This window comes from Staurois parvus, unplaced genomic scaffold (assembly GCF_062004578.1).
Source record: "Staurois parvus isolate SC_StPar_1 unplaced genomic scaffold, SC_StPar_1.0 ptg000581l, whole genome shotgun sequence".
Classification (NCBI taxonomy): Eukaryota; Metazoa; Chordata; class Amphibia; order Anura; family Ranidae; genus Staurois; species Staurois parvus.
The window spans coordinates 7,561,503-7,585,671 of record NW_028318377.1 but is presented as its reverse complement, the minus strand read 5'-3'; the positions used below and the strand labels follow the sequence as shown (position 1 = coordinate 7,585,671).

At 43.6% G+C, this 24,169-nt stretch overlaps 1 protein-coding gene across 12 annotated transcripts in view; it reads right to left on the bottom strand.

Annotated features, from left to right (window-relative positions):
- Positions 1 to 20,477, bottom strand: part of REEP1 (receptor accessory protein 1) — a 135,852-nt gene extending 115,375 nt beyond the window's left edge. For 6 of the 12 annotated variants that reach the window (XR_016315298.1, XM_089692304.1, XM_089692308.1 and 3 more), the window contains exon 1: positions 20,157 to 20,475. Coding sequence is in view for 11 of the 12 variants with exons in the window: in XM_089692304.1 (XP_089548430.1) it covers positions 20,157 to 20,188 (32 nt within the window). In the remaining variant the exon portion in view is untranslated. Of the gene's footprint in view, positions 1 to 20,156 lie in introns of all 12 variants that reach the window. The other 6 variants (XM_089692310.1, XM_089692311.1, XM_089692313.1 and 3 more) reach the window with 3 other exon arrangements.
- Positions 20,478 to 24,169: the final 3,692 nt, after the last annotated feature.

The following is a 24,169-nucleotide window of genomic DNA, read 5'->3' as shown; positions in this document are numbered from 1 at the left end:
CGGCTGTGAAGCCGCAAGCTGTCACAGCCAGGTGCCCACAGTGAAGATGCTGGCGCCAGGAACAGACAGCCGGTAAAACCAGCCGTGGTGAGAACATCGCTGGACCAAGGGACAGGTAAGTGTTGTATTTTAAAAGTCAGCAGCTACAGTTTTTGCAGCTGCTGACTTTTATTTTTTTTTATTCAACTGAAAACTCTGCTTAAAGTAATGCCAATGTTACTGAGAATCAACGTATAATTTGCTCTGGTTCATTAAGACATGGAATCACTGCAATTCTACCAGCAATTTGAAAATGAACTGTCAAAATGTGAAAACACACAATTGCATGTTCAGGTGCCATTCATTTCAGTGCTACGATCACGGCACATTTTTCTGCGTGACAAAGGTGCCATAATCGCTCAAATAAAATCCGAAAAGCCGAAAAAAAGGTTCCGGAACTCCAAAGACATGCTGGTAGGTTAATTGGCTCCTGTCTAAATTGTCCCTAGTATGTGTATGTATGAATGTGAGTGAGGGACCTTAGATTGTACACCCCTTGAGGGTTAGGGACTGATGTGAATGTAATATATATGTAAGGTGCTGCTTAAATTGACGGCTCTATATAAGTACCTGAAATAAATAAAATGAATAATAATATAAATGCACCGCAATCGCAGCAAAAACGCCACGAATTTCAGGTGCCATCAAAATGAATGCCACCTGAACATTTTCACAGTGTGTTTTCAAATCGCGGGCAGAATCACGACGATTCCGTCCACGATTTGAAACGCCCCAGTGTACATGAGGCCTATGGTATAAAGGTGTGAGAGCTGAAGTGGTTCATATATGCACAGTGGCTAAATGGTTATCACTCCCGCCTGGCAGTACTAGGGTCGTTGGTTCAAATCCCAGCCACAGCACCACCTGCCTGGAGTTTGCATGTTCTCCCTGTGCCTGCGTTGGTTTCCTCCCACACTCCAAAGACATGCTGGTAGGTTAATTGGATCCTGTCTAAATTGGCCCTTGTATATGAATGTGAGTTAGGGACCTTAGATTGTACACCCCTTGAGGGTTAGGGACTGATGTGAATGTACAATATATATGTAAAGTGCTGCGTAAATTGATGGCGTTATATCAGTACCTGAAAATATTAAATATATTTCTGAGATTTCTAAAATTCTGGGCTGCAGATGGCTGTAATAAAATCAGTCCTGTTGACAGGCTTGCCCTGCTAGAACATAACAGCCAAACGCAGCATATACACATGAACACTGTATGAACGCCAATGACTCAGAGAGCTGGGAATACTCTGCATGGTTTTGTACACAGACACAGCCCCTGTTGTGAAAGCATATCTGGTGACAGGAACACCTGCAAGGCAAGGTCACCTATATCCAATCTCCAGAACAACAGATCAATGTTTAGGTTTTCCGAACGTCTACACAAAGTGATACAGGCTGTTACAGAAAGACAGATTCAGCCCGGGTTCACATATATGCGGTGCGGTATATCGCATGTGATTCGCACAGGAACCGCACCGCATTCCTGTCCAAATCACATGCGAGTTGTGTGCGGTGTGATTGGAGCCGTACATTTTGTATGGCTCCAATCGCACCGCATCCACACCAAAAAGGTGCAGGACCCTATTTTTGGTCTGCATTAGAATTGGATCGCATGAGTATTGACACCTATGTGATCCGATTCTGTACATCACACTGCGACTGATTTCTGGGTGTTGTTATCTTAATATACACACCCTAAGCGGTTCACATGAACGGGGTGCGATTCTGATGCGGTGCGGAATTCGCACAGAAAATGCTACAAATTCCGCACCGCATCTGTGTGAACCAGGGCTAAAGGTGGATAGATTAAGAGATAGCCGGCCAGATTGGGGTAGGGAGTTCCACAGGATGGCATCAGTGTGAACCTATGCTTAATATTATACAAAACACTGAGATCGGTCTTACACTTGGGGAGCAATGGTAATTTATTGAAATGTGGGTTCTCTTGTTAATCTTTTTCTAATGCTATTACGCTACATCAGCATCTACATTTACACATCAAAAGGCTGCAGATAATAACACAATTATCTGTGTGTTATGCACACTCTGGAGCAGGGGTGGACTGACAACTCATGGGGCCCCCAGGCAATAGGAGATCATGGGACCCCTGTGTCCTTGCCCACACCCAAAAAAGCCTATGAAAAAGCCAATGAAAGGTACCAGGGGCATCTCATGGGGCCCCCTACTGACCCTGGGCCCTCAGGCAGTGCCCGAGTGCTCGAATGGTCAGTCCGCCCCTGTTCTGGAGCTGAGAGACAGTGGATTATCATCAATAAAACTGTACTATAGTAAATATCTGTATTGCTTACATAGGCTAGGTTCACATCTGTGCAGTGGCAGACTGACCATTTGGAAACTTGGGCACTGTAGGGGGCCCCATGAGATGCCCCTGGTACCTTTTTCATAGGCTTTTTTGAATTTGAGCAAGGACACAGGGGCCACATGATCCCCTGTTGCCCGGGGGCCCCATGAGTTGTCAGTCCACCCCTGCATCTGTGCGGGTGGTGCCACTGCAGATCTGCACTAAAATCTGTGCAGCCACAACACCCGCACAGAGGAATGCGGACCCACAGGCGGGTGCCATTAGTCCTAATGGCACGCCGCCCGCACTGGAAAACGAAACCATACTGTGAACTATGCGGGCTGAATTTTCAGACGTGCTGGGAATTCTTCTCTGTGTGTCACGGGGCACGGGAGTCCATTCAAATGAATGGGCTCTCGTGCCCGCGCAAAACGCAGCCCGCACGGCTGTGAACCAGGGTAAGTATGAATTACTCATATCTGATGAAGTGCTGGGGAGGGTGGAAACCGCTTTAGTAATCAGCACTACTAGACTGATAGCCAGGTCCTGCGAGCAGCTGCCATACTGCACACTTACCGGAGGGAGCCGCTTGCTCAGAACCACTGCCATTCATAGAATGCCTTGTGTTTTTTTCAATTAACACAAAGTGATCTCCGATTGGACGAGGTGGAGATTGTGATGTCACCGCCCATCCTCTACAACTCATCTAATCAGAGAACACCTTGTATTATTTGAAAAAAATACACAGCATTTAATCAATGGCGGCATGGATGAGCGAGCGACCCCCTATGATCAGTGTGCAGTGTGGCAGCCACTCACACAGAACCAGAGCAATACCCAGAAGATAATAGCTTTCACTGTAGTAGTGCCAACTACTACAGTGGTTTTCAGCTTCCCCAGTGGTCCATCAGGTATGTGTAATCCATACTTACATTGTGCCAAGATTGACCAATGGAAATAGGTAATACAAATAATTACTGGAGTTCAGCGCCCTGTAAGAGGATCCAGCTGACCTTCTGAGATATTGTGTTCTCAAATGCATGATGTTATTGCGCATCTGGTGAGTGCGCAATTCTATTATTTGATTTATCACCAGAAGATAAAAAAGGGGATCACTTCTAACCCGAGATCCTATATTGGGACTTCACGTCTACTAATATTTGTGGACTTTTTGCACTTTATACACCATTACTCACCTTACTGAATCCTCTGTCACTTTATATATTTATTAACACTAATATGTTGGTCACTTTAATCAGTACTACATTCACTTTAAAAATATCAATGGATTAATATTGATTTATATTGCTGGATATTAACTTTTACCATTGATTTCTTTGCACGGTATTTATGCATTGTACTTTTATATTAGCGCTGCACCTAATTTTGATATATATCACTACATCAGCCCGTTGCCAGTGTCATGTGACCGCTGAGACCAATCAATTGTGTTGTTAGCTGTGACTGGTCAAAGCAGTCACATGATACAGACAGGGCCATTCACAGCCCATCTGTATCATGTGATCAGCTTTAACCAATCACAGCTAATCACAACAAAAGACTGAATGAATCAGTTTCATTCAGTAACAATGATTGCCAATATCAATGAAATACATTGGTATTAGCAATCATACTGTGTTAAAAAAAAAAAAAAAAGAAAAATCCTGATCACTTGCCCAGAGTAGTTTAATGTTACTATGGTAACATTGTATTGCTTTGGTCACAGTGTGTTAAAAAAAAAAATAGTAAAAAATCAGAAAAAATGTAATAAAAAAAATTGAAAAATGTGAAAAAAAATACAAATTAAATTATTATTATTTTTATTCTTTTCACAAAAGAAATGTAGCAGAATACATTTTGACCTAAATTTATGAAGAAATTTTATTTTTTTTAACAGAAACTGCGTTTTTTTTTTCAAAAGTTTCAGGTGTTTTTTTGTTTTTTTTAGCAAAAAATAAAAAACTCAGTGGTGATTAAATACCACCAAAAGAAAGCTCTATTTGTGTGAAAAAAATTATAAACAGTTCATATGGGTACAGTGTTGCATGACCGCGTAATTGTCATTCAAAGTGTGAGAGTGCTGAAAGCTGAAAATTGGCCTGGGCAGGAAGGGGGTATTGAAGTGGTTAATGACACCCTAAAACAAATCGCAAAATGTGAAAAACATTTCTGGCAATCGTATCACAGGGGTGAGAACACCCCTGCGATGAGATTCAGGTGTGGATTTAAAAAAGGGTTCTGCGCCTTTTTGGTGCAGATGCGATACAAAACGTATGGCTCAAATCACACCGCACATACATTTGCATGCAATTTGCACAGGAATGCGATGAGATTCCCGTGTGAATTACATGCGGTGTCCCACACCGCATAGTGTGAATGTGGGCTAGGTCAGTAATCTGACTGAAGAACTACTGTCAGTCACAGTGAACCTCTCAGCTCTGGGAGCTTCGGGGGGCTTCATTAGGCAAACAGCAAAGCTAAGTAAGGCAAACATGCATCTTTTTGGGTTCCCCTTCACAGATCTTGTATAATCATTTATAACTGGATATTCTCATTTTTCTTATTATGCCAATCACAATTAGTTGTCTTTGCTTTGTCTGTTCTAATATCTAGATCGGTGGTTCTCAACCTGTGGGTCGCGACCCCTTTGGGGGTCGAACAACCCTTTCACAGGGGTCACCTAAGACCATGGGAAAACACATATTTCCAATGTGTAAGAGCAGCTGCTGTGTAGAAAGCAGCAGTATTGGAGGTAAAACGACACTTCATGAATTATAATTACTGGGTAAATTTATGGTTGGAGGCAGGGGCGGACTGACCATTTGGAAACTCAGGCACTGCCCGAGGGCTTGGGGTCAGTGGGGGGCCCCATGAGATGCCCCTGGTACCTTTTTCATAGGCTTTTTTGAGCAAGGGCACAGGGGCCCCATGATCCCCTTTTGCCCCCTGGTTGGGGGTCACCACAACATGAGGAACTGTATTAAAGGGTAGCGGCATTAGGAAGGTTGAGAACCACTGGTCTAGATGGAGCATTAGCTGAGCATTCCTGTAGACAGGTTAGGTGTTAAGGATACATATTGAGCCAAGTTCAGCAGAAGGTAATGAGTTCCAGAGAAGAACAATCTCCTGCCCAGAATCTTCTAAAAACATGCGTACATGCTTCTGGAAATGATATGGCTGTACCTTATTTTGAAAAGAATGGCATTTACTGGACAAAAAAATCCTTTTGTTTTTTAAAAGAAACACTCTCTGTTCCTGCATGGGAAAAGCTGCTACAAGGTATAGTGTCCTTTCAAGACTCCAGAAGGCCTGTTTAAATTCTAACTCTGAGCTATCTTTTTTCTCTTTTTAAAAATTCCCACAAGCCGTGTTAATGAAAAAAACGTAGCTCAGGCTTCAATACCCACCTCCTGCGATGATATTCCCGGTGGTACTTTTTTTTCTGCCACAAGATGTCCTCAGTCTTCCAGGTTGAATGACACCCATGTCATTTGATCTGGAAGACTGAGGACATATTGTGAGTACAGGGCATCTTGGACCTGCCCACTAAGGAGCTGTACTCACAGTGTATTAACACAGAAAATGGTGCTAATGTGATCCTGTAAGCAATGCTCTCTGCATTATCAAGGACTGGCCACAGCCAGGAGAAGACTGAAGAGGATCCTATGTGTTAGGTGATCTGTCTCAAGACTGAAGATGAATGTTTTCCCACGGGCAGTACTGTGATCTCTGTGATGTGCAAAAGGGTTACATTTATGTGTTACTTAGTGGGCATGTGCTTAACATGAAAAAACATATATCTCATGTTAGGTCAACTTTAAGTGATATTTAAGAAAATGGTATCCTGACCACGTAACATACACTATACTGCCAAAAGTATTGTTACACCCCTCCAAATCATTGGATTCAGATGTTCCAATCACCTCCATGGCCACCTAGACATGCAGATTGCTTCTACAAACATTTGTGAATGAATGGGTCGCTCTCAGGAGCTCAGTGAATTCAAGCGTGGTACTGTGATAGGTTGCCACCTGTACAATAAGTCCATCCGTGACATTTCCTGGCTACTAAATATTCCACGGTCAACTGTTAGTGGTATTATAACAAAGTGGAAGCAACTGGGAACAACAGCAACTCAGCCACCAAGTGGTAGGCCACGTAAAATGACAGAGCGGGGTCAGTGCATGCTGAAGCACACAGTGTGCTGAAGTCACCAACTGTCTGCAGAGTCAATAGCTAAAGACCTCCAAACTTTGTGTGGTCTTCAGATTAGCAAAATAATACTGCATTGAGAGCTTCATGAAATGGGTTTCCATGGCCGAGCAGCTGCATCCAAGCCTTACATCACCAAGTGCAATGCAAAGTGTCAGATGCAGTGGCGTAAAGCACGCCGCCACTGGACTTTAGAGCAGTGGAGACGTTCTCTGGAGTGATGAAACATGCTTCACTGTCTGGCAATCCGATGGATATGTCTCGGTTTGGTGATTGCCAGGAGAACAGTACTTGCCTGACTGCATCGTGCCAAGTGTAAAGTTTGATGGATGGGGGATTATGGTGTGGGGTTGTTTTTCAGGGGTTGGGCTTGGCCCTTAATTCAAGTGAAGGGAACTCTTAAGGTGTCAGCATACCAAGACATTTTGGACCATTTCATGCTCCCAACTTTGTGGGAACAGTTTGCACCAGTGCACAAAGCAAGGTCCATAAAGACATGGATGAGCAAGTTTGGGGTGGAGGAACTTGACTGGTCTGCACAGAGTCCTGACCTCAACCCGAAAGAACATCTTTGGGATGAATTAGAGTGGAGACTGCGAGCCAGGCCTTCTCGTCCAACATCAGTGCCTGACCTCACAAATGCGCTTCTGGAAGAATGGTCAAACCTTCCCATAGACACTCCTAAACCTTGTGGACAGCCTTCCCAGAAGAGTTGAAGCTGTTATAGCAGCAAAGGGCGGGGCCAACTCAATATTGAACCCTACGGATTAAAACTGGGATGCCATTAAAGTTCATGTAAAGGAAGGCGTCCCAATACTTTTGACAATATAGTGTAGAGTTTTAGCAGCGTTTAGTGGCAGGAGAGTTTAGAGGCACTGGCAGTGCATCCAGGAGGAGAAGCATTTTGGCAGGAAAAACACTTGATGATTGTAAATGCATCTAAACACATGCTAAGGCTAGGCTCGTTTAGTGCTTGAGTGATAATTAATTTCAATGGCCAGAGTAAATTATTATTTTGGACAATTAAATGAATTAACGCCCAAATGCTCGTAAGAGTTGAAGCTGTTATAGCTGCAAAGGGTGGACCAACTCAATATTGAACCCTACGGACTAAGACTGGGATGCCATTAAAGTTCATGTGTGTGTAAAGGCAGGCCGACCAATACTTTTGGCAATATGGCGTATGTACCGTATTTTAAAAATACTATATGCCCTTTAAAAGGAGGCTTTTATGATTAGCAGAAAAGAGAATGGCACTTCACGGAGAATTCATGGCCTAAGTATTGCATGCACTTCATCAGCAGTTTCCAGGGATGTAGCTCAAGAACAGTTTGGCCCAAAATGAATTGGCAGGAGAACAGCAATGCCCCAATCTCTTCCTAACAGACAGCCTGAAATACTTAACCTTGTAAGATCCACGGCAAGTCAACATCTTATATGAAATAAGAGCTTTAAAAAATACATATCAAATAGAAAACAGAGCCATAAATATTTACAGATATGTTTTATGCACCTAGTTGATAGAACCACTGTTTGGAAATACAATGCATTCTGCTAAGTTTATGTGGCTAATACGAGCAATGATAATATCATCATATGAAACCCTGTATTATTACACATGCAGGCCTTTTTGTGTGCTGAAACACACCCAGCTTTGGTCCTGTACTGCACACGTGCCCCCAGCTTGCTCTGGGGGCACTCAGAAGGTGGGAGGACCCGAGAAGAGCAGGATCGGGGCTGCTCTGTGCAGAAACATTATACACAGCAGGTAAGTATAACATGTTTGTTATTTTAAAAAACAAAATTTGAAAAATGTACAATCACTTTAAACGACACCCATTTGAGTGTTCAGTGAGGGGGGTGAGTGTATGCATGTATTCGCTGACAAAAAAAAGTCATTCCTGGTGTGTATATAAATATACAGTGGGTATAGAAAAGAATCACCCCCTTTAAAATGGCACACAAAGCCATTTGACTTTCAACTGTGATCAGCTATGGTTATTTTGATTAGCTCAGAATGAAAAGAGCTTTCCTGGAGCATTTCAGTCCCTGTTAGTGCAACTGAAGCAAACAATCAACTATGGGTGGCAAGTCACTGTTATAAGATCTCTGGGATAAAGTTGTGGACAGGCACAAGCCAGAAGATGGATACAAAAAAATGTCCACACTTTTATACATGTGACATGCCTGATGAAGGGTTCCTGCAAGACTCTGAAACGTTTCCTTACTGTAACTATGTGATCATTCGTTAAAACCTTTGGACCCATACTGGTGATCCTCAGTGTGCTGGTGACATTCTCCCCCACTCCAGAGAACACGTCTCCACTGCTCTATAGTCCAGTGGTGGCGTGCTTTACACCACTGCATCCGACGCTTTGCATTGCACTTGGTCATGTAATGCTTGGATGCAGCTGCTCGGCCATGGAAACCCATTCCATGAAGCTCTCTACGCACTGTTGTTGTGCTAATCTGAAGGCTACATGAAGTTTGGAGGTCTTTAGCTATAGACTCTGCAGACAGTTGGCGACTTCTGTACACTGTGTGCTTCAGCATGGGCTGACCCCGCTCTGTCATTTACATGGCCTACCACTTCATGGCTGAGTTGCTGTTGTTCCCAGTTGCTTCCACTTTGTTATAATACCACTAACAGCTGACCGTGGAATATTTAGCAGCAAGGAAATGTCACGGATGGACTTATTGCACAGGTGACAACCTACCACGGGACCAGGCTTGGAGTCACTGAGCTCCTGAGAGCGACCCATTCTTTCACAAATGTTTGTAGAAGCAGTCTGCATGCCTAGGGGCTTGATTTTATACACCTGATGCCATGGAGGTGATTGGAACACGTGAATCCAATGATTTGGAGGGCTGGCCAATACTTTTGGCAATATAGTGTTTATATGTATATATATATATATATATAGTCATGGCCAAAAGTATTGGAACCCCTGCATTTCTGTCAGATAATGCAGCAATTCGGCCAGAAAATTGTTGCAATTACAAATGTTTTAGAATTCTCACGTTTATTTCTTATGTTTGTATTGGTATGTTATTGTTATGTAATTGCAACAATTTTGTGGGCATTATCTGACAGAAATGCAGGGGTCACAATATTTTTGGCCACGAATATATATATATATATATATATATATATCATAGTCATTGCTACTACAATGGTTACCCTTTGCTAAATCCCACTTACTGCATTCACATGTCCATTTTTAAACACACGTGTGTCCATTGAAGTAAACATGCATGTCAATGCACATTCAAACATGCACTGACATCCGTCGGCATTTTAATGTGTGTTAAAGCACTCATCAGCACATGATGACACACATTTTCCTGCATTTCTTTTGATTTCAAAGGGAAAAGCATTAGCCATAAAATGTGTAAATTGTGAATGTAGCCTATAGTATCCTAACAATAAAAGAAATCCTGCTGTTTGCTTAAGCAGCCTTTTCATTGTTATAATTTGTTCCAACCCCTCTTCCTGCCACTTTTGCTAGAGAGCTTCATCTGCATATAAATATGAAGAAAAATATAAATAAAGACATGTGATCAACCCCTTAATGCCAAAGGCATTGTTTAACCTTAGCACCTGACACACTTCATAGGCATCCTGATCATGTCATCCTTGTGACCTGGTGTCACGGTGACCATATCATCAGAAATTCATCCTACCTACTCTTGATCATTGCAATGTGACCAGTAGCTGTTGGTGACAGCGCAGTCACAGTGCTGGGGGCATGCAATTGAGCATTCTCCTGACAGAAAATGGAGACGCATATACTGTATGTGGCAGCAAAGAATAAGGCCCACCTCCTTGCTGACACATATAGAGTACATGCACATGGCCATATAAAAATACAGCAACTAGTATGCAGGATCTTGTTGTCAAAAGCTGGCTCTGTATGCTGTACACATGCAACGCTTGTGCAATGTTTACATACGGACAAGCATACAACCCTAATGTAGCTATTGCTGTCTATCTCCCTCCATTGCTAGCATGCAGGCGGTTCTTGCACTCCAATAGAGTACATTTTCATTGTGCATGTTTAGCATGCTGCCCACACACAGTACATCTACTGCAGGTGGGTGGCACAGCCAGGCTAGGCGACATACGCCTGCATCCCCTAGCACATGCTGACTAGCGTGCCCCCTCGGGCCCACAGCAGTGCAATCCCATGACCGCTGTTTTGTGATGCTGTGATTGGCCCACAGCTATCACATGGTACCTAGCACCCTGTACCATGTGATCAGCTGTAGCGAATCACAGCATGTCAACAGTAAGCAAGCTATCTTGAATAGAAAGCCATTCATGACAGTTAAAACTATTGCTTATAACATTGATTATCATTGTTATAAGCAATAAAGATCTCTGATCATCCCCCCCCCCAAGGAAGTACAGTGACACTGAAATACTCTGATTAAAGTATGCAAAAATAGGAATGGTAAAAAAATAAAAAATAAATAAAAATTGAATAAAACATTTTTTTTCTCTAACCTACTGTCATCAGTCAGTATTCCTGACCACCTGCACTGGTGACAGCATGAAAAAAAAATTGTGAGAAAAAAAGTTGTTTAATTTCTTTGTTTTCAAAAAAAATTGTGACAAAAAAATAACAACTTCAAAAAACCATGCCTCTTACTAAACACCTTGGGCTGTCTATTTTCCAAAAAGGGGTCATTTTGGGGATATTTGTACTTTCCTGGCATTTTTGGACCTCAAGAAATGAGATGAAGTTGTCAGTACATCAGGTTTGATCAATTTTCAGATGTATATACCATAGTTTGTAGACTCTATAACTTTCACACAGACTAATATTACCAAAGAAATGTAGCAGACTACATTTTGCACTAAATATATGAAGAAAGATTTGTTTGCATAATTTTATAGGAGAAACGGAAAAAAATTTTTTTTTTCAAAATTTTGGGTTTTTTTTTCATTTATATAGCAAAAAATAAAAAACCCAGTGGTTATTAAATACCACCAAAAGAAAGCTCTATTTGTGTGGAAAAAAATTATATATATATAAATATATAATATATATATTTCATTTGTATAGTAATTGCAATATACCAACTAATGTGTATTTGGTGTGGTATATTTATCACATATTTCACTTATAGATGGCGCGGGATACATCATTTGCACAGTGTTGCATGACTGCGCAATTGCCAGGTAAAGTAGTACAGTGCTGAATAGCAAAAAAAAATTGCTCTGGTCATGAAGGGGTAAAACCTTCCTGAGGTGAAGTGGTTAAACTTTACCCCAAATGTTTACAAATCTAAAGAGTAAAATATGTCTCATAGGCAGGACCTCAGACACAAGTTGTTGTTTTCTTTTTTTTACAGAACTGAAAGAAGTGCTGGTTTACTGGTCTTTATGCAGCTGTGTATATGGGCCCATAGAAAACTATATACCTGCATTTAGATTTAATAATAAAAATTAATACAATTGCCACATTTTTTCCATCTGACTATGTAAAATAATATGTGTTAGGAGGAAAGCAGATTAAAAAAAAGAATTCGTACACTGAATACTATCAACACATGTATTAACCCCGCACGTATCATAGATTAAAATATGTATCAATCACAATTGTGGTCCTTTTAATGAAAATATTTACTAAGCTTCTATTGTGCAGAAGATGTTTTGCAAAGCACAGCTGATTTTCTATCCAGTAAGCCCATTGACTACTCACCGATAAATACAGGATTTTGAAAAAAGGGAATTCCAACTCTGTTTTAAAATGAAATCAATGCTAAATTTGTTATAAAACTAAACAGTTTTACACCCTTTCCAATCTACAACCCAGACTGCTCAGAAAAGCAGTGCAATACTTACCTGCCTGCTGCTCTGGTACTGGAGGATAGCCACATCAGTAGAATAAAATGGATGCTGACAAAAGGTGAGATCTGTGTTCAGCCACTGATTGGCTCCCCCTGATTGAATATCTCCCATGGTCAGCACCCACATGACCAGCCACCATGGTTGTGTTTAGGTTTCGGGAACTGGAGGGAAGCTGCCTCAGGTAATAGGTAAGTTTGATATAACTTTTCTTAGCAGCTGAGGTTGTAGAAGATGAGGGGATGGGGGGCGGTATCATGAAAAAGCTAGCCTCATGTTTACTTGAAAACAACAAGCCACAGCAATATTTAAAAAATTCTAAATATAACTACCATTAAACAATGTCACTATAAGGCGTAACCAGGGGCGGACTGACCATTTGGAAACTCGGGCACTGCACGAGGGTCCGGGGTCAGTAGGGGGCCCCATGAGATGCCCCTGGTACCTTTTTCATAGGCTTTTTTGAGTTTGGGTAAGGACACAGGGGCCCCATGATCGCCATTGCCCGGGCGCCCCATGAGTTGTCAGTCATAACTAGGACTTTCAGGGCCCCGGTGCAAGAAACCATGAAGAACCCCCTTGACCCATTCCCAGAGCCCTTCCCTCCAAGCCAGATGGCAGAACACCATGGCCCGGTTGAAAGTACGACCTTTGTGACCCTGGTAGTTCTGCCATTGGTGTAAGTAGTTTTTGTTATTTTTTTTTTTTACCATTTTATTTTAGTACAATTTTTTTTTTACAATATTATTTTTTACATTTTTTTAGGAGCACCGTTGGGGGCTTTGGCGAGATATCAGGGGTCTAAACAGACCTCTGATGTTCCACCTTTGGGACAGAGAAAGGAGACTGAGGACACAGCCTTCAATCTCCATCTCTGCAGCCTCAGCTGCACAAGAATGAATGGACAGGAACAACCCATTCATTCACAAACTGAAGCATATTAAACACAATTTACTATGCTTCAGCTATGGACGGACAGAGTCAGTGATTGGTACCGATCATGGACTGTCTATTCAGACAAGGGAGGGACCGGAAACTTTTAATCCGGACAGCATTTTACACAGCAGCTGGCAGGAGGGGAGATGAGGGGGGCAGGAGAGAGCACAGGGGCCCAGGGGCAGCAGAAATAAGCTGGATAAGAGTGTCAGAGGGTGCGGCATATAGAGGAAATGATCATCTCTATGTTCCTCCTACAACTGCTTAATGCCTGTGGGAGGGAGAGAAAAGCAGCATTCAGCAGGTGCAGGATGGAGGGGATCGGTTCTTCTATATGCCGCTCCAGGTATACAGAGAAGCTTGTACTAACGCTCGTGCCATTAAACATACACCGATCTACCATAACTTTGTGACCACTCACCTAATATTGTGTAGGTCCCCAAAACAGCCCTGACCCATCGAGATATGGATGCCACTAGACCTCTGAAGTTATGCTGTGGTACCTGGCTCCAACCTGAAAGTATCAAATCCTTTAAGTCCTGTAGGTTGCACAGTGGGGCCTCCATGGGATGGTCATGTTTTTCCAGCACATTCCACAGATGCTTGTTTGGATTGTGATCTGGAAAGTTTGGAGGCTAAGTCAACATCTCAAACTCATTATTGTGTTCCTCAAACCATTCTTGAACCATTTGTGCTGTGCGGCAGGGCTCATTGCTCATCCTGCTGACAGACGCCATTGCCATCAGAGAGTACCATATCCATAAAGGGGTGTACTTGGTCAGCAACAATGTTTATGTAGGTGGTACATGTCAAAGTAACATCCACAGGAATGACAGGACTCAAGGTTTTCCAGCAGAACATTGCCTAAAGCATCCCACTGCCTCCGACAGCTTGCCTTCTTCACATACTGCATCCTGGTGCCACCTCTTTCCCCAGGTAAGCAACGCACCCAGTCATCCACATGATGTAAAAGAAAACATGATTATTCAGACCAGGAAACCTTCTTCCATTGCTCCAGGTTCTAGTTCTCACGTGTCCATTGTAGGTGCTTTAAGCTGTGGACATGGGTCAGCATGGGCATCTTGACCAGTCTGAGGCTATGCAGCCCCATTTGCAACAAACTGTGATTCCCATTTATTCTGCTTTCAACACATCAACTTCAGAGACAACATGTTCACTTATCTGACTTTCAGTTACCATTGTCTCGAGATAATCAATGTTATTAACTTAACCTGTCAGCGGTCATAAAGTTATGGCTGATTGGTGTATACTGTATATACAGAATACTTGATAGCACAAGTCTACGAATTGTACTTTACTGCAAGGAAGCTAATGTATAAAAACTGAAACAAAGCTGAACTACACAGTACAGCTGACCATATGGTGGCTGCCTTCATTTTCTTTTCTTTTTTTTTGGCTTTTTTAACACGTTATTTTCAGCTGGTGATCCTACCAGTAAGGCAGCCCATAACTTAAAGCGGAGTTCCACCCAAAAGGGGAAGTTCCACTTTAAAGATTTGTCCCCCACTCCCCATTAAGGATTGGCACCTTTGGGGGGGATTATTTTTTCATGCAATTTTTTTGTCTCCTCCTAGTTACTAGCTTTCCATTGGCTAAAACAAACTCAGTCAAGCCTCCAAACTCCATAAATATATGTGTACAAATATCACTTAAAAACCCTTACATTCAAGTGTGATTGGGGGCTAAAACTAAATTATTGTCAAATATCACATACGATAAACTGGTCAGACAGCTGCTAAGGAACTACACGTCCTACCACACCCTGCCGAGCCAGCAGCTGGAATGGACAATGATACGTGCACAAAAGCCAAATTTAAAAAAATACCAAAAGCAAAGTAAAGCTTAGTACACACGAGGAGAACATCAGATGAAAAATACCGCTTTCAAAGCGATCGTCCGATAATCTGATGTGTAATCTTACTACACAGGTTTTGAGAACTGATCACGACAGTTCATGCAAAATTACCAGAAGAGACAAGCACGAAAAGTTCTTGAACTCTAGCAGAAGGAGCAATTTTCATTTAATCAGTACAGTGTTCGTTCATAAAAAAAATCAACGACCAAGACCATGCTTCCTCATAAGTGAAAGAATACATTATAATACAATAGATCACATCATATCACTTCCAAAGTTGTATTCTGTTTTATGAGAATTTTCTTAACTTTAAAGCGGAGCTCCACCTAAAAAGGGAAGTTCTGCTTTAAGCCTTTTTTTCCCCCGCTCCCCATTAAGGATTGGCACCTTTGGGGAGCGGGGGGGGGGGGGGTTGTGGGTACCCGAATTTGACAGGTACCCGCTCCCTCTTCCACTGCGATCAGAAGCGGAAGTTGTCCTCCTCCTTCCCTCCCCGTAGTCTTCTGGGACATGTGACAGGTCCCAGAAGACTACGGGGGCCATTCACAAAGCACAGCGCTTCTCGCACATGCACAGTGAGCACCCGGCTGTGAAGCCGCAAGCTGATACCGGCGCCAGGGAGAGAAGATGGTAAGTGTCTGTATTTTAAAAGTCAGCAGCTACAGTTTTTGCCTATACAAAGAATCGTTTTTAGCGGATATGGAAAACACAGGTACTTTCTTTTCTTCCACAGTCAAAAATGAAGGGCCTTGATTGTCAAGGTGTCGGAAAGGAGAACTGTCTGTATTGCCCTAAAGCAGTCTAATTTATCAAATTTTCTGAAATGAAAACTGTATCGCCCTAGAGAGATGGTCTCCAAACTGCAGCCTGGGGGCCAGATGTGGCCTTTGCTTGCCCTTATCTGGCCCTTGGGGGACTATTCCACCAACTGACACCAATGATGGGGCACCATTCACACTACTGACACCATCAATGGGGCAGCATTCATCTCACTGATATCAACAATGGGTCACGATTCCTCCCATTAAAACCAATGATGTAGCACTGATACCGGGGAATTTTCCATTCCGACTGGTCACAGTCCAGCCCCCATAAAGCCTGAAGGACAGTAAACCGGCCCTTTATTTGTAAAGTTTGGAGACCCCTGCCCTAGAGCAGAAACCATGGTTTTGAGAATCCCTAGGGTTCCTCCTGAGGTTTCTAGGGCTTCCATGAGCAGTGAGCACCGGTGATTTGATCTACCGCCTACACCATGGGTGTCAAACTGACCGCCCTGAAGCTGTTGCCAAACTACAAGTCCCATGAGGCATTGCAAGATTGACAGTTACAAGCATGACTCCCAGAGGCAGAGGTATGATGGGACTTGTAGTTTGGCAACACCTGGAGGATCACCAGTTTGACACCCTGGCCTACACTGACCAACAATGCGAGGGGGCACTACTGCACTAAACACTAATGCTAGGGAACACCAACAATTTTACTGTCTACATTTCTTTACTGTTATTATTTACTTAATTTCAAGATTACTACTAAATATGTTATTTCACGGAGAAAAAAGGTGTAAAAGGTGGTCTACCCAGGGTGTCAAATATGCTAGATACGCTATATTATTTATTCTTCTATATAAAACATTGTACAAAGTGATCACACTAAGGCACAGCAATATCATTATTTTTAGAGTGGGTTCTCTGATGGAGAAACCTTTTCCGTTTCACCAACGTTGACCAGTGAAACCAAGAAATGAAAAAACCCCCCAAAAACCAAGTTTATTATCAAGCATTTTGAAGGACAGCAAATGCAATACAGTAACTATTGTATGCAATAGGTTTGCTCTGAATAGGTACTAATACAGTTTTTATTGTCTAAATGGGGACAGGGCCCTGACTAAGTGATTAGACCAGAGAATGTCTTAAAATCCGCATCTGCTATTAGTTCTCCGAGACCTGGAAAAAAAAAATTTAAGGGCCCCTCCAGGGAAAAAAAACAAAAAAAGGTTGAGAAAAGCCACCCTATAGCAATTAGTTTTAGTTTTGATTCCCCAGTTGTCATTTTCCAGTGCAGGTATGGATGTCATTCATCACTCCTAGCCAATACAGAGATTTTCCATGACCATTGCTGTGTTCCATTGTAAAACAGAGGGCTGAGGAAGACAATACAATGGATTCCGGCAGGAAACAGCCTGGCCCTGCAATGTTACATGTAACTTGATTTCAAAATATTGTTACAATATGGCTTTATTCTTCAAATCACATGCAATATAAAGGCCAGTAATTGTAAACATCACAAAATAAACTGTAATAATAAATAAGCACAGTGTATAGATTGTGTCATTCCAGTGGGCCTTGCAATCCATGAGCCCCATCCGTGCTGCAGCACTCCCATGTAATTATAAGATATGACACTGCAAATAATACAGGGATTTCTGTCTGGACATGCTCTGCCCCCAAGCTACTTCCTAGCAGCTGTGCCTTTAATAAATAATTGATTGCTGACCCCCTGACTGTCACTTAGCTGAAGCTCAGTCTGACAATCCTTTATTCTAGGTTCACAACTATGCATTTTGCGCTGCGTTTTGCAGAAACGCACAGCAGTCCATTTGACGTGATTGGGAGAGGTTCACATCTCTGTGTTTTCACCCGGTGCATTTTTTTGGAAAGGTTCAGGGTTGGTTCACACTATAGAAACGCAGTGTATATGTGCTCCAGATGCATTTCCGCATGCGCGTTTCTATGCATTCCAGTTCATTTATTCTCCTATTTTTCTTCAATTTAAAGCGGAGCTCCACCCAAAAGGGGAATTTCCGCTTTAAGGACTGCTCCCCCGCTCCCCATTAAGGATTGGCACATTTGGGGGGCGGGGGGGAGCGGGTACCCGAATTTGACAGGTACCCGCTCCTACTTCTGGTCCGATCGCCTAGGCAGTCGAAAGCAGAAGGTGTACTACCACCCTCCCTCCTCGTAGTCTTTTGGGACACGTGACAGGACCAGGGGCGGACTGACCATTCAGGAACTTGGGCACTGCCCGAGGGCCCGGAGTCAGTAGGGGGTCCCATGAGATGCCCCTGGTTCCTTTCATAGGCTTTTTTGGGTGTGGTTTGAGTGTGGGCGAGGACACAGGGGCCCCATGATCCCCTATTGCCTGGGGGCCCCATGAGTTGTCAGTCCGCCCCTGGACAGGACCCTGAAGACTACAGGACCATTCATGAAGCGCAGCACTACTCGCGCATGCGCAGTGGGTAACCGACTGTGAAGCCGCAAGCTATCACAGCTGGGTGCCCACACTGAAGATGTCGGACTCCTGGAATACAGGACGGCCAGTGAAACGGACTGCGGGGGGGACACCGCAGGACCGAGGGACAGGTAAGTGGCTGTTTTTAAAAGTCAGCAGCTACAAAAACTATTTTTAGACAGGGTGAGTGGAACTGCGCTTTAAATAGGGACATGTGCATTACAGTGCGTTTTTGGTGCATTCCAGTGCGTTTTTGATGCACTTTACTGCATTCCAGTACAGTTCTGTGCAGAAAAAATGCAGCATGTTCTACGTTTTTTTCTGCAACTGGGACACATTGGAACTGCAAGCACTGTGAACTATGACATTGACAACCATATAACCTACTTTCTGTGCATTTTGGATGCAGAAAAAAAGCAACTGAAACGCATGTAGTGTAAACTTGCCCTCAGGGGCTTTTTTAAAAGCAAAACGTTGTGTTTTGGGTTCTATAAACGTCAATGGAGTCGCTGCAGAAAAGCATGCAGTGCATTTTTTATGTATTTTGCATTTCATTCTGCCCAGCAACAAGTTGAAAAAAACCCCCCACAAAATGCATAAGAAAAGTGGCAAAAACGCGTCAAAATCGAATGTGCAAACACTCAAAAAGCACTGTATAAAAGCAACAAACGCAAACTGCAGAAGTGTGAACCTAGCCTTAGGGCCAGTTCACACTACATGCCTTTCAGTTGTTTTTTTTCTGCATCCAAAACGCACAGAAAGTAGGTTATATGGTTGTCAATGTCATAGTGCACATCAGTGCTTGCAGTTCCAATGTGTTCCGGTTGCAGAAAAAAAAGTAGAACGCGCTGCATTTTTTTCTGCACAGAATTGTACTGGAACGCGGTAAAATGCATAAAAAATGCACCGAAACGCACCAAAAACGCACTACAAAGCCAGTGTCCCTATTTAAATTGAAAAAAAGAGAGGGGAAAAAATAAAATGGAATGCATTAAAAACGCACTGGAATGCATCAAAAACGTGCATGCAGAAACACATCTGGACTACGTTTCTATAGTGTGAACCTGTCCCATAGGTATTCACATTAAATGGACTGTAGTGTGTTTCTGCAAAACGCTGCGGAAGCCGCTTAGGCGTGAACCTAGGGTAGCTGCCCATCCTAACACGCAGACTGTAGTATGTACTATATATGCACAACATGTATTTCATTATGCTGTGCATTACCGGGCTAAAATCAAAGGCCGGTGGGTGTGCTGTCCCCCTTCGCAGCCCACCCTCTTCTGCTATCCCAGCCTGGTAAAAGATGAAATCTGTTTGCTCTGGGATTTTGCACACCATCTTTGCATTGCTGATCCCCCCAGTAGAGCCCTGTAATAGGTAATACACAGAGTCACTGCAGAGCCCCCTACTGGTGTCACCATGTAACTCCTTTTTTATCCCCATGCACAAACAAAAGGCTGTTTTTAAATCATCATACATGCAAAGACCCTGATAATAAAAATCTTGCAGCTAAAATGAATAAGCAACATGCACTTCTATAGAACCAGGGTGCCCCCTGGGAGGGGATCTTTTTTTTCTGAACAGTTGCAACACATGGAGCAGCTATATATAGCTTTGGCAGATCACCTTGCACTGACACAGGGAACAGTGTCCCTTGCAGGCAGGGTGGACACATACACACACAGACACACAAGGGGGGTTACTCACACTACAAGCCGGGATATGATCCATGACACCATGGTTGGGGGGTGATGGCCAGCTGTGTCCTGCAGACAATAAGCTCTTTGCACTGGTTTCTATCTGTCACAAGCAGAAGCAAGGGAGATCTGAGCCATTGGGTGCTGTGCTGCTGGGCACTGGGCAGAGGATCCAGCTGCTGGCAATGGGCAGGGATAGGCTCTCTCTCTTTCCCCCAGCAGCGTTGTCACCAAATGCTTTCACAGGGTGGGAGAGGGCCAGGCAAGGAGAAGCGAACCTCTAAGCAGCTGCCCTGCTTCTCCTGCGATCATATTCAGGGAAGGAGGAGTGAAGGAGAGGGGAGGGAGGCTGATGCATACAGCATGCTTCCCAGCAGCTCCCTTCAACCTGCAATTCACCCAATACAGCCTGTCCTGGCTTCACACTGCTGCTGCTGCTGGACAGGGACTGCCAGGCTTCTGTCTGATGGGTATTAAAAGGGTGCCGAGCAGAGGCGGACTGACCATTTGGAAACTCGGGCACTGCCCGAGGGCCCGGGGTCAGTAGGGGGCCCCATGAGATGCCCCTGGTACCTTTTTCATAGGCTTTTTTGAGTTTGGGCAAGGACACAGGGGCCCCATGATCCCCTATTGCCCTGGGGGCCCCATGAGTTGTCAGTCCGCCCCTGGTGCCGAGACCACCAGGCGCTACAACATTGACTTGGCATAGGATATTTTTTTTCCTATCGCTTGCCTGCCCACACAAAGAACAATGTAATCAAAGCGCCAACTTTCCCCCATTAGAAGAGACTTGTCCTTTTTTTTTTCTTTTTTTAAAGCAGCTTCTGGGTGTGAGGATAGGAGGGTCTAGTACAAACTTACATCTCGCATAAAATCCATTGAAAATATAATTTTTTTTAATTTTTGGATTTCATGGAAAGGGTTCAGAATACCTATCAAGTTTTTATCCTTGCAAAAAAAAAGGGGTAAAACCTTCCTGAGGTCTTACAAAGCCATCCACAACTCTGCCCCCAGCTACATCACCAACCTGGTCTCAAAATATCAACCAAACCGCTCTCTTCGATTCTCCCAAGACCTTTTGCTCTCTAGTTCCTGTGTCACCTCCTCCCATGCACCTCCAGGACTTCTCCCAAGCTTCTCCCATCCTGTGGAACTCCCTACCCCAATCTGTCCATCTATCTCCTAATCTATCCTCCTTTAGCCCTGGTTCACACTGATGCTGTGTGGAATTTGCAGCGCTTCTGTGCGAATTCTGCACCGCATCAGAATTGCACCCCGTTCACGTGAACCGATGCAGGTGTGTATGTTAAGTTAACAACACTCCGAAATTGATATGCAAAACATGGTGCGATGTGCAGAATCGGATTGCACAGGTGTGAATACCCATGCGATCCGATTCTAGTGCGGACCCAAAAAGGGGCCCTGCACGTTTTTGGTGCGGGTGCAGTGTGATTAGAGCCATACAAAATGTATGGCTCCAATCGCACCGCACAAAAATCACGTGATTTACATAGGAATGTGGTGCGGTTCCTGTGTGAATCACATGCGATATACCGCACCACAGGGGCGGACTGACAACTCATGGGACCCCCAGGGCAATAGGGGATCATGGGGCCCCTGTGTCCTTGCCCAAACTCAAAAAAGCCTATGAAAAAGGTACCAGGGGCATCTCATGGGGCCCCCTACTGACCCCGGGCCCTCGGGCAGTGCTCGAGTTTCCAAAAGGTCAGTCCGCCCCTGCCGCATATACAGTGGGGAAAAAAGTATTTAGTCAGCCACCAATTGTGAAAGTTCTCCCACTTAAAAAGATGAGAGAGGCCTGTAATTGGCATCATAAGTAGACCTCAACTTTGAGAGACAAAATGAGAAAAAAAATCCAGACAATCACATTGGCTGATCTGGAAAGAATTTATTTGCAAATTATGGTGGAAAATAAGTATTTGGTCACCTACAAACAAGCAAGATTTCTGGCTCTCACAGACCTGTACCTTCTTCTTTAAGAGGCTCCTCTGTCCTGCACTCATTACCTGTATCAATGGCACCTGTTTGAACTTATCAGTATAAAAGACACCTGTCCACAACCTCAAACAGTCACACTCCAAACTCCACTATGGTAAAGACCAAAGAGCTGTCGAAGGACACCAGAAACTAAATTGTAGACCTGCACCAGGCTGGGAAGACTGAATCTGCAATAGGCAAGCAGCTTGGTGTGAACAAATCAACTGTGGGAGCAATAATTAGAAAATGGAAGACATACAAGACCACTGATAATCTCCCTCGATCTGGGGCTCCACGCAAGATCTCACCCCGTGGGGTCAAAATGATCACAAGAACGGTGAGCAAAAATCACAGGACCACATGGGGGAACCTAGTGAATGACCTGCAGAGAGCTGGGACCAACGTAACAAAGGCTACCATCAGTAACACCAGGGACTCAGATCCTGCAGTGCTAGACGTGTCCCCCTGCTTAAGCCAGTACATGTCCGGGCCCGTCTGAAGTTTGCTAGAGAGCATTTGGATGATCCAGAAGAGGATTGGGAGAATGTCATATGGTCAGATGAAACCAAAATAGAACTGTTTGGCAGAAACACAACTTGTCGTGTTTAGAGGTGAGAGAATGTTGAGTTGCATCCAAAGAACACCATACCTACTGTGAAGCATGGGGGTGGCAACATCATGCTTTGGGGCTGTTTCTCCGCAAAGGGACCAGGACGACTGATCCATGTACAGGACAGAATGAATGGGGCCATGTATCGTGAGATTTTGATTGCAAACCTCCTTCCATCAGCAAGGACATTGAAGATGAAAGGTGGCTGGGTCTTCCAACATGACAATGATCCCAAACATACCGCCCGGGTAACGAAGGAGTGGCTTCGTAAGAAGCATTTCAAGGTCCTGGAGTGGCCTAGCCAGTCTCCAGATCTCAACCCCATAGAAAACCTTTGGAGGGAGTTGAAAGTCCGTGTTGCCCAGCAATAGCCCCAAAACATCACTGCTCTAGAGGAGATCTGCATGGAGGAATGGGCCAACATACCAGCAACAGTGTGTGCCAACCTTGTGAAGACTTACAGGAAACATTTGACCTCTGTCATTGCCAACAAAGGATATATAACAAAGTATTGAGATGAACTTTTGATATTGACCAAATACTTATTTTCCACCATAATTTGCAAATAAATTCTTTCCAAATCAGCCAATGTGATTGTCTGGATTTGTTTTCTAATTTTGTCTCTCATAGTTGAGGTCTACCTATGATGCCAATTACAGGCCTCTCTCATCTTTTTAAGTGGGAGAACTTGCACAATTGGTGGCTGACTAAATACTTTTTTGCCCCACTGTATGTGAACCCAGGCTCAGAGAATCCCTGAAAACCTCTTTAAAGAAGCCTATCCTGCTTCTAACTAGTGAACTGCCATTTATTTCCTCCATCAGCTCATCCCCCCCACAGCTATTACCTGTAGTACCACTCAACCCTTCCTCCTATATTGTAAGCTCTAATGAGCGGGGCCCTCTGTTTCCTCTTGTACCAAATTGTATTGTAACTGTAATGTCTACCTTCATTTTGTAAAGCGCTGCGCAAACTGTTGGTGCTATATAAATCCTGTATAAGACTCCATGTACACTGTGGCTCATAAACTCACGTTTAGGAGCTTTTCTGCGTTTTTTTCAGCGGCCCCTGAACACTCCCTATTGTTTTCCATGTGTCTGTGTACACATCCTCATTTACAGGCAGTTGAGTTTACAGTCGTTTTTTTTAACGCACCAAACTTGCGTTCGGGAGTAGATTTTATCAGCGTTTCAAACGCCAAACGCTTGTAAAAGCAGCTAACCACATTTATAAGCATTTGCGTTTGGAACATTTTTTTAACTCTTCCATTTCCAGATGCTGTCCAGAGCCTTTTTTCATCATGAAACATGCATGCAAAGCATTTTGGACCTGGTACACCATACTTTGAGGTTTCGCATGAAAGAAAATATTAGACACTGCTGCAATAATTTCTGCACAGAAATGAGCTGGAACAC